This window comes from Taurulus bubalis, assembly GCF_910589615.1.
Source record: "Taurulus bubalis genome assembly, chromosome: 16".
Lineage (NCBI taxonomy): Eukaryota > Metazoa > Chordata > Actinopteri > Perciformes > Cottidae > Taurulus > Taurulus bubalis.
In genome coordinates, this window is record NC_136604.1 from 12,176,599 (window position 1) to 12,188,692 (window position 12,094).

Sequence of the window (12,094 nt, forward strand, 5' to 3'; positions counted from 1 at the left end):
CCAAACTTTGGACCGTATCTTCTCCCACAGCGTTGCCCGCACATGCGTAAAAAATACATCAAAACGTGCGGCCCGATCGGGAATCGTGAGCTATGACTTTTCTAAGAGATTCGACCAGCCATTTTCCCGAAAAGTGCGAAAAACGGCGAGAAATTGTCCCATTCACTTGACTGGGGTTTCGGACTGAAGAGAGCAAAAAAACATACATCTTTGTGCCCACAGTGACTCGCCATAAAGTATCGTAGAGAAATGATTTAAAGTTTAAAACGTTGACAAAAGTCTGGAGTTTATTTGCCCAATTGGGCATTTTTTGATAGCTAGCACAGTTTTCATGTAATTATTGTTCAAGTTTAGGAAAATGTGGGAACCATTTCAGAGTTTACAATGGGTGTGTGTGGGGAAGGTTAGAGCTGTGATGTCATCGCTAGAGCACGAGGAGCTGTGTCCTAAACAACCTTTTTGTATTTGTATTTTGCCATTCACTCCACAATATTGACTTTTGAGGCATAATTTATATATGAAAACGTTGGAAATATTGTGCCGGTGGTACACATGCGTCGTGGAATCCAACAAATGTATACTGTTTTGTCAGCAAGCCTGAAAGCGACATGAAGTCCGGCCAACTGCTCCATTAACCTCCATGTTAAATCGGACCACAATTTTCTCTCATGACGGAAACGTGAGCACTTTACAAACTGAATTTACGCCCTCATTTATAAATCCTTACAAATATTTAAGTAGACGGAAACGTTCTCAGAAGTCTTGTGCTTCTCATGATGTCATTATTTTCGTGATGGGATCCATGGTTGTCTGTCAAATACAGTAGTTTGAAAGTTAGTTTTTTCATTAAATCAACTATCCTGTCTCTCTCTCAGTGAACACCATGGCAACGGTGACACACACGCACACACACACACACGCGCAGGAGGAACTGTCAGTTGGTCAGCTGACACTTGACTGTTTGTGCTTCTCATGATTTCATTATTTTCGTGATGGGATGGGATTCATGGTTGTCTGTCAAATACAATAGTATTATTTCTTGGTGTAACCACACCTCCCTACTCAATTCTGCGCCCTACCTCGAATTATGGCCCATCTTCATTACCTACACTTACACCGGTCTCAAGACACAAATAAACGCCTCTTAACTTCTTTTCTTCCATATGCTTCCTTTTATCAAACACTTAAACAAGCTTAAGACTCATAGACACGGTTTAAACATCCTAATATTACCAATAAGGCACACAAATAGACATTTTAGACCATTAATAACGTCCTCTGTCAGACGCTCATGAGCCACACCCACGGTTTTCCCGCCTTATGCAAATGAGCTGCACCCACAGAGACTTTCACCCAGACCCCTGCAAAGAGCTCCTCTCCCCTCCTCCTATTCTAATTAATGTTAAATATAAACCAATCTCTAAATCCTTGAACTTATTCAATCCCCTTGGCTTTTATTCAAGTTCAGGAACATAGAAATCCACTACAGAGCTGTGTCCTAAACAACCTTTTTGTATTTGTATTTTGCCATTCACTCCACAATATTGACTTTTGAGGCATAATTTATATATGAAAACGTTGGAAATATTGTGCCGGTGGTACACATGCGTCGTGGAATCCAACAAATGTATACTGTTTTGTCAGCAAGCCTGAAAGCGACATGAAGACCGGCCAACTGCTCCATTAACCTCCATGTTAAATCGGACCACAATTTTCTCTCATGACGGAAACGTGAGCACTTTACAAACTGAATTTACGCCCTCATTTATAAATCCTTACAAATATTTAAGTAGACGGAAACGTTCTCAGAAGTCTTGTGCTTCTCATGATGTCATTATTTTCGTGATGGGATCCATGGTTGTCTGTCAAATACACTAGTTTGAAAGTTAGTTTTTTCATTAAATCAACTCTCCTGTCTCTCTCTCAGTGAACACCATGGCAACGGTGACACACACGCACACACGCGCAGGAGGAACTGTCAGTTGGTCAGCTGACATCCTGACTGTTTGTGCTTCCCATGATTTCACTATTTTCGTGATGGGATGGGATTCATGGTTGTCTGTCAAATACAATAGTATTATTTCTTGGTGTAACCACACCTCCCTACTCAATTCTGCGCCCTACCTCGAATAATGGCCCATCTTCATTACCTACACTTACACCGGTCTCAAGACACAAATAAACGCCTCTTAACTTCTTTTCTTCCATATGCTTCCTCTTATTAAACACTTAAACAAGCTTAAGACTCATAGACACGGTTTAAACATCCTAATATTACCAATAAGACACACAAATAGACATTTTAGACCATTAATAACGTCCTCTGTCAGACGCTCATGAGCCACACCCACGGTTTTCCCGCCTTATGCAAATGAGCTGCACCCACAGAGACTTTCACCCAGACCCCTGCAAAGAGCTCCTCTCCCCTCCTCCTATTCTAATTAATGTTAAATATAAACTAATCGCTAAATCCTTGAACTTATTCAATCCCCTTGGCTTTTATTCAAGTTCAGGAACATAGAAATCCACTACAGAGCTGTGTCCTAAACAACCTTTTTGTATTTGTATTTTGCCATTCACTCCACAATATTGACTTTTGAGGCATAATTTATATATGAAAACGTTGGAAATATTGTGCCGGTGGTACACATGCGTCGTGGAATCCAACAAATGTATACTGTTTTGTCAGCAAGCCTGAAAGCGACATGAAGACCGGTCAACTGCTACATCAACCTCCATGTTAAATCGGACCACAATTTTCTCTCATGACGGAAACGTGAGCACTTTACAAACTGAATTTACGCTCTCTTTTATAAATCCTTACAAATATTTAAGTAGACGGAAACGTTCTCAGAAGTCTTGTGCTTCTCATGATGTCATTATTTTCGTGATGGGATTCACGGTTGTCTGTCAAATACAATAGTTTGAAAGGTTGTTTTCTCATTAAATCCACAGTTCAGTCTCCCGCTCTGTGACAGTGTCACACCTGTTTTAAGTTAGCCAATCAGGGCTGTCACCACGACAACCGGTGATACAAACGCAGGAGGAGCCAACTGACGTTGGTCAGCTGACATCCAAGACACTCTATTTTAAACTCTACAAAAAACGTTTCACACACATTCTTATATATCATACATTAGACTTAGACACACACACACACAGAATTATCACAAAACGATTGACTGTGTGTGTGTCTATGTGCGCCCGCGTGTGTGTGCGCGCACGTTTTTTGACCCCAGAAAGTTGGTGAGTGAGGAGATACAACTTGGATCGACCTTTCACCCAATGAGTCTGTTGTTGCTGGGGAAAAATGGACAACACAACGAATCCGATTAGGCTCCTCCCATAGAAGAAGTCTGATTGGCTCTTTTTTATTTGGCTTTCGGTTAAGGATTTTTTTTTTTCATTGTGTAAAAAACTACGTTTTTCACCCTCTCAAAGAAAGTCATTTGATCTGATAATTCTGAAGGTGGCAGAGGTTATTGAGGTTATTGTGTTATTGAGAGATGTGTTACCTCAATAACACATCTCACTACCGGTAATGTATACATATTGCGACGTCTTACGGCAGTAGTAGCCACACTTTCAAAATTTCTTGTGAAATTTTCTAGTTATTACTTATTATTATTCTTCTTATTCCGCCAAACTTTGGACCGTATCTTCTCCCACAGCGTTGCCCGCACATGCATAAAAAATACATCAAAACGTGCGGCCCGATCGGGAATCGTGAGCTATGACTTTTCTAAGAGATTCGACCAGCCATTTTCCCGAAAAGTGCGAAAAACGGCGAGAAATTGTCCCATTCACTTGACTGGGGTTTCGGACTGAAGAGAGCAAAAAAACATACATCTTTGTGCCCACAGTGACTCGCCATAATGTATCGTAGAGAAATGATTTAAAGTTTAAAACGTTGACAAAAGTCTGGAGTTTATTTGCCCAATTGGGCATTTTTTGATAGCTAGCACAGTTTTCATGTAATTATTGTTCAAGTTTAGGAAAATGTGGGAACCATTTCAGAGTTTACAATGGGTGTGTGTGGGGAAGGTTAGAGCTGTGATGTCATCGCTAGAGCACGAGGAGCTGTGTCCTAAACAACCTTTTTGTATTTGTATTTTGCCATTCACTCCACAATATTGACTTTTGAGGCATAATTTATATATGAAAACGTTGGAAATATTGTGCCGGTGGTACACATGCGTCGTGGAATCCAACAAATGTATACTGTTTTGTCAGCAAGCCTGAAAGCGACATGAAGACCGGCCAACTGCTCCATTAACCTCCATGTTAAATCGGACCACAATTTTCTCTCATGACGGAAACGTGAGCACTTTACAAACTGAATTTACGCCCTCATTTATAAATCCTTACAAATATTTAAGTAGACGGAAACGTTCTCAGAAGTCTTGTGCTTCTCATGATGTCATTATTTTCGTGATGGGATCCATGGTTGTCTGTCAAATACACTAGTTTGAAAGTTAGTTTTTTCATTAAATCAACTCTCCTGTCTCTCTCTCAGTGAACACCATGGCAACGGTGACACACACGCACACACGCGCAGGAGGAACTGTCAGTTGGTCAGCTGACACTTGACTGTTTGTGCTTCTCATGATTTCATTATTTTCGTGATGGGATGGGATTCATGGTTGTCTGTCAAATACAATAGTATTATTTCTTGGTGTAACCACACCTCCCTACTCAATTCTGCGCCCTACCTCGAATAATGGCCCATCTTTATTACCTACACTTACACCGGTCTCAAGACACAAATAAACGCCTCTTAACTTCTTTTCTTCCATATGCTTCCTCTTATTAAACACTTAAACAAGCTTAAGACTCATAGACACGGTTTAAACATCCTAATATTACCAATAAGGCACACAAATAGACATTTTAGACCATTAATAACGTCCTCTGTCAGACGCTGATGAGCCACACCCACGGTTTTCTCGCCTTATGCAAATGAGCTGCACCCACAGAGACTTTCACCCAGACCCCTGCAAAGAGCTCCTCTCCCCTCCTCCTATTCTAATTAATGTTAAATATAAACTAATCTCTAAATCCTTGAACTTATTCAATCCCCTTGGCTTTTATTCAAGTTCAGGAACATAGAAATCCACTACAGAGCTGTGTCCTAAACAACCTTTTTGTATTTTGCCATTCACTCCACAATATTGACTTTTGAGGCATAATTTATATATGAAAACGTTGGAAATATTGTGCCGGTGGTACACATGCGTCGTGTACACATGCTTGCTGACTGTTTTGTCAGCAAGCCTGAAAGCGACATGAAGACCGGCCAACTGCTCCATTAACCTCCATGTTAAATCGGACCACAATTTTCTCTCATGACGGAAACGTGAGCACTTTACAAACTGAATTTACGCTCTCATTTATAAATCCTTACAAATATTTAAGTAGACGGAAACGTTCTCAGAAGTCTTATGCTTCTCATGATGTCATTATTTTCGTAATGGGATTCACGGTTGTCTGTCAAATACAATAGTTTAAAAGGTTGTTTTCTCATTAAATCCACAGTTCAGTCTCCCGCTCTGTGAGTGTCACACCTGTTTTAAGTTAGCCAATCAGGGCTGTCACCACGACAACCGGTGATACAAACGCAGGAGGAGCCAACTGACGTTGGTCAGCTGACATCCAAGACACTCTATTTTAAACTCTACAAAAAACGTTTCACACACATTCTTATATATCATACATTAGACTTAGACACACACACACACAGAATTATCACAAAACGATTGACTGTGTGTGTCTATGTGCGCCCGCGTGTGTGTGCGCGCACGTTTTTTGACCCCAGAAAGTTGGTGAGTGAGGAGATACAACTTGGATCGACCTTTCACCCAATGAGTCTGTTGTTGCTGGGGAAAAATGGACAACACAACAAATCCGATTAGGCTCCTCCCATAGAAGAAGTCTGATTGGCTCTTTTTTATTTGGCTTTCGGTTAAGGATTTTTTTTTTCATTGTGTAAAAAACTACGTTTTTCACCCTCTCAAAGAAAGTCATTTGATCTGATAATTCTGAAGGTGGCAGAGGTTGTTGAGGTTATTGTGTTATTGAGAGATGTGTTACCTCAATAACACATCTCACTACCGGTAATGTATACATATTGCGACGTCTTACGGCAGTAGTAGCCACACTTTCAAAATTTCTTGTGAAATTTTCTAGTTAATTATCATATTTCATGCATTGCAATCTACACATAAACAACTCATTTTACATAGATGTGCAAGTCCACATGTGACAAACTAAGCTTAAAAAACACTACACCTGCTAATGGCCGGGTGATTGATCGAAAGAATGAATTGAAGGAATGTGAAAGGCAAGAGTCTGATCATTTAGTAGCATGTAAAGATGAGGACGGTGGGAGAAGAAGGGGGTGGGGGTGAAAGAGGACGAGTCAGGTTAAGAAGGAGGGAGTGAGTGTCCATTACTTTTCACGAAAGCAACTGGAGCACGGAGTAAGAGGGGGATTTATGGGATAGCTATTAAGATTAGTGTGTGTGTGTCTGTGATTTCCTGCGCAGTCAACAACACCTGAATCCTCCCACCTGCTTACATGGCTGTCTGTGCTTCCACTGGCACACAAAGCAAAACGTACGCTAGCACATATGAATGCACTTCAGTAAGTGAGATGCCGTGGACAAAAGGAAGGTGTATGGATGCTGAAGTCGTATGTGTGCGTTTGTGTAGCCAAGGAGAGAGAGAGAAAAGGTCGTACCAGGATGAAGAGGCCTTGGTTGGCAAACTTCTGGTGGTCGGGGATGGTGGAGAACACAGACAACACCAAGCAGCTGAACACCAGCAGAAAACTGAAACACAGAGTCACACACTGGTCAGAAAACACACACACACATCAGAAATAACATTCCTGGGTTTCATAAATCTCTGCAGGGAAAAAAACTAATGTGCGAAATAAAACTCATTAAAATATGCTTTGTTCAATCTGAATGATTAACCAACAGAGATAAACAAAAACACAAGCAGGAAAATATTTGTTATGTAATACAAGCACAACACGCCAAGTCCAATACGGTCCATTGCACAAGAATCAGAACAATGCCACCAAGTGTAGTTGTGTTATGTGACTGATCTTGTTTTTGCTGTATACACATGACTGGATGAAATGCAGCACCTATAGATGTACTGAAGTCATTTATTTTTTTAAAGTGTTAAGCATGATATCTGTTAAAATGAATAATAGCAACATGTAGATGACTGCTACTTCTTTTCCCAGGAAGACTGGGACCCTGCAGCTCTACTGGGACAAGAATGACTGTCGCACATACGTAATGGCCACTTCAGTTAGAGCACTACTCCAGAATAAAACACCCCATAAACTCTGGTAAAATGTGTCTAATGTTGGAGGTGTTTTCATGTTAGTATAAACACTTTGTCTCTTCCACGACACAGAAAAAGAGTCTCGACTCGACAGTTTCTCATTAACTCGGGTTCAAAACGACGTACATTACAATACGTATGTTTCAGTTGAGGAACACACTTGTCAACATTTCTTTAAATAGCCCAAACTATTCTCACATACATTTCTAGTTCATAGTGTAATTCTCACATACAGCTATTACACCCATGATTTGAAAGGCCCTGGTGGTCAAATCTTTTTAGGGACAGGTTACAGACCTACCTCAAATGAACTAAGGATGATGCATTAAGTATAATTTCAAAGTAAAAACATTTATGTTAGAAATAGTGAGCTGCTGAAAAGAGAAATGCTCACACTTATGTGGCAACCGCACACTCTGTCCCACTTAAACAGTGGAAAAAGATATTGTGAGATGTTTGACAGCGAGATTAAAGGAGGTACCAGACAGCCGTGAGGTTTTGCAGGAACGATTTGATTTCAGACAGTTAGGACGTAAAGCCTATTTGGGGATCTCTTCTATCAATAAAGGTATCAGTCGTGTTATTTCATGTTAGTTTTTATATATATTTTCTTTTTTTATGTTGCTTTGTGTTATTTATCACATCAACATCATGTGAGATGACGGGTAGTAGTTGGTAGGATGTGGGAAGGAGGGGTTGACTGAAAAGAAAAGATCACTGAGGGCAGAGAACAATACTGGGCTAATTGGTGTAAAAAAAAAAAAGAAGACTTAATATTACTGTAAGTGACACAGCAACATCATTTAATCAGGCGGTCTCATTAAGATCAAGAGATACCTGAAAACAACCAGCATTCAAAAACAATATAAAGTCAGACATCCAGTAATGGTGTAACAAAAATAGAAAAACAGATAATATGTATACAATGTGTATGTGCTTCCTGTGGTAGATATTGCAGCAGCAGGTAGATATAGTTTGGTAGTTCCTACATTTTCTATAATGGCATTATCTTTTAGTTGTATCTACTTGTTTTACTTCCTAAAAACGTGGTTACCAAACAAGAGGATTTTTCATCACATGCCATAAATATGCTTTCACTTAGATTAGTTTTAGACAAAGCAGTCAGAACACTGACATGTTGTATTAGTAATTATTAATGTTAATAAGCAGCTTAACAACATATCTGTGACCTGGTGGGACAGCATGTTGGGTAAAAGAACAAGAGAGCGGGAAGGGAGCACACAAACACACAGCAGCACTTCCTGCTCCGGTGCCACGTGAACCGCTAACAGCAGCGAGGGATCAGCCCGGCGGCAGCTGCTGGTCCAGCTGGTCGAGATGTCAGAGCCCAAAGTTAGAGAACACTTGTTGGACGCTAAACCAATTCTCATGGTCTCACACAATGGTGCCCTTTCTCTGCGATTAGTAATGCGATCAATTTACCATTACTTATGTGTTCCTATCCTCTAATACGGCCCACTGGAGCGTTTCCTAAATATGCGTCCCCACCAGTGCAGGAGATCAGCGTGCCTCATTCACATGTCCTCAAGTTTTAAACTTGTTGTGAAACTGTTGCAGTTTGGTTTGATTTAAGTAAAAGAAAATAGCAAAAGATCATGGTTTGTGTTAAAAATAGAAGTATAGATATAACTGCAGAAGTTATCTCAGGGTGTGTCTCTTGGTAGAGGTGGTGTGTTGTGTAGTAAAGTGTGTGTCTGGCTTTTTGGGGGGAGGACAGTCTCAGTCAACAAGTGTCTCCCTGGGCTAGTGTGTGTGAAAGTAAATGCATTTCAAGCACTTGCATTAAAAATCTGCTTTAAAAAGGTGTGCAAATGTGAAGTGAAACGTATGATCAGAATAGTCACTCGTCTTCTCAGTCAGTCTGAAAAGCATGAATTCTGCTAGTTTCATCTTTACTACAAACAAAAACAGTGCGTGGTCATCACATGTGTGAGGAGTCAGTGAATGAGCAACTTTCTCTCTTTTTATTTTGTCTTACTTGCTGGCACAGTTTCCAGATGGCAAGACACAAATATAAAGACTAAGTTGATCTTACACAGCTAGAAAGACACCTTAAACTAAGCGTGAATAAACAGACACCCCCAGATTACGACTGTATATTTCTCAGGTGCATGCACGGAGGAGGGTTTGTGTTTCAGTTAGTTTGTGAAAACACACTCCGAAAACTCTCTGCAAACAATGCATGTTGGTTGTTCATCAACTGAGTAATGTGCTGACTAAACTATCTCTCTTTTTCCTCTCAATTAACTTAAAGCGCTGTGTGGATTTCCATAAGGAGGTGATTAGTTGGGGCAGCATCTCAGGTGGTTTCTTTCACCGACTTGTGCTTTATGACAGGAAACAAGTCACAGATAGCCGGATCCACAGCTTGGCTTTTACAAAATGCAGACGCAACATTCCGGTAAAAGTAAGTTACGAAAGAAACTCTACATTTCCCCAAATGTAATGGGGAATGTAATGCTATCACTTCCTTACAGTAACTCCAAAACACCGCAATGAGTTACTACAAGCACGGGTCATAATATCTGTTTACGCAGTTGGCATAACAATGTAGAAATCTGCTGGGTTTCGTAACAAACCCATCAAACTTCATCTCATTCAAACCACAAGCACGCCTCAAATCACAATATCTGCCAAACATGTGGCTGCAAAATACCACCATTTATGTTGACGTCCTCCAACCAAGTACATGTCAGTGTCCGGTGTCGTTTAAAGTGACGTATAAAGTTGCATAAAGTCAAAGATGATTGAGGATTATTGATATGGTATTCCTGGCACTGATGGAATAAAGTGGGTTGTATTCTATATTTTGATAGTTGTTACTTCAAATCATCAAAAAACAAAATGAGTTAATCCATCTCTCTGGCTTGTGTCTCTCAGCCCTAAGTAATGATTGGTTGCTCCTGAAAACATTATCTAAACACAAGACCTAACCTAATATTAGTGGCTGTTTTAACGACCTCTCTAATGTCCCCTTTGATCACGATGTTTTACGTGTTCAGCTGAATCTCCTCCTACTGCATGTAGCTAAGTGACCTGAACATCCACCAAGACGTCGCCTTGTTGTTCCCAATGAATGAAACAACTTACAAATAAACAAATACATTAATAAATAAATAGATACATAATTTGAACGGATGAGGAGACATTTAGGCCAATGCCTGATGCATCTGAAGACGTAATCTCATTTCTGCTGAGGGCACACTTTCACCCCAGCAACCCCATCCACCATCCCTCCCTCCTTTCAGGGAAATGTCAATTAAAAAGCATCAGTCGAAACCCACCAAATCAGCAAGGTTGGTCTCATGGGGACATCGGGACAAAACTCGGCTCAGCCCTAAGTGCTTTACTGACGCGCCTCAACACAATGTACTCAAATAGAAATTTCTCAATAAAGACATTTGTAAAGAATTCCCAATTCATGATTTAGAGATGACAGAACTTAAATATCAGCATAAATATTGCTCTCACGGCCCGAGACAACAATATAAATCTTTAAATATATGTTGAGAAATAAAGATTACGATGCCTCGGCTCTGCCTGTTCAACACAAGATACAGTGTCTCATCCGCTACAACTGGCCTGAACATGTGACCCGACCTGGAGTGAATTGAAGTAAAAGCCTGTGTCTTTATACGCATTAGGACATGTTGATGTGCAGATGCACCACTGGTCATGTAGCAAATCAAAAAGGTCGCCATGATTCAATAAATGAAACGTAACAGTCAGCTGCTCAAGAGGTTTACTGTAAGGCTGTCTGCATAAGTAATTGCTCCAGAACTTTAAAAAAGATTAATGCATGCTCTGCTTTACACAGAATATCTGACTTTCCTCCAAAAAGTCGCCCGAGTGTAATTTGTCTCATGGACACTGTTGAGAATCAGGAAAAGTGCAAGCACAGTGAGACAGAAAGAAAGAAAGAAAGAAAGAACGAGTACACATAAGTCTTCCTCTATACTGTGCAATTGTTACTCATTCACATCCTAAATACACTACACAGCGCAAGACTGTTTGTATAAAGTGCATACTACTTGGCTCACGGCCTGTGAAGCTCCAGAAGGCCATAGGGCGGCTGGTGGAGCTGACAACAAATAAATGTACAGCAGCCTAACAGGCAGCCAGATTGCTTTTAATGGAAGGTAGGCTGGGTGCTTTTACTGCTGTTTTCCTGTAAGCATACATAAGTGAGATTGGAGGTCTCACATTACTTAGACTGGGCTGTGAAAATATTTTAGTGAGATAAATAGGCATAACCAGTGCTAATAAACACATATGACATTGTGTATTGCTGCATTACACAGAGTGTGTTTCTGTATGTGTTTTCATGCCGGTTAAGCGGAGCTGTACTGTGGGAGAGTGCACCTTTGATTCGATCCCCACTGGATGATAAAGCAGCTATCAGTTACACACAACAGAGGAGGCGGAGGGAGAGGAGAGCGTGATGAAGAAGACTGAGAGGGGAGATAGAGAGAAACAGATGAAACTGAGGTAGAAAGATGCGAAGACAGATGGTTGACGATTCAAAGAGAAAGAAAGAATGATGCCATGAAAAGAGTAAAAAAAAAAGAAAGAGCAGGTGAGGGATGAAGTTGGACATAAAGTGAAAAGGCCTTGCATGGAGTCATAATTTTACCTGTACCTGTATCTGTACCTGTACAGGTACGTGAAAGTGCACGTGTATGTGCAGCAATGATCAGTGAGGCTCTTGCCACCG

General features: G+C 40.5%; 1 protein-coding gene across 1 annotated transcript in view; it reads right to left on the bottom strand.

Moving 5' to 3' along the window:
* Positions 1-12,094, bottom strand: part of kcnq4 (potassium voltage-gated channel subfamily Q member 4) — a gene marked incomplete at both ends in the record, with an annotated part of 48,768 nt that overhangs the window by 17,860 nt on the left and 18,814 nt on the right. The window contains one exon of the mRNA XM_079231849.1: positions 6,740-6,830. Coding sequence (XP_079087975.1) covers positions 6,740-6,830 — 91 coding nt within the window. The remainder of the gene's footprint in view (positions 1-6,739; positions 6,831-12,094) is intronic.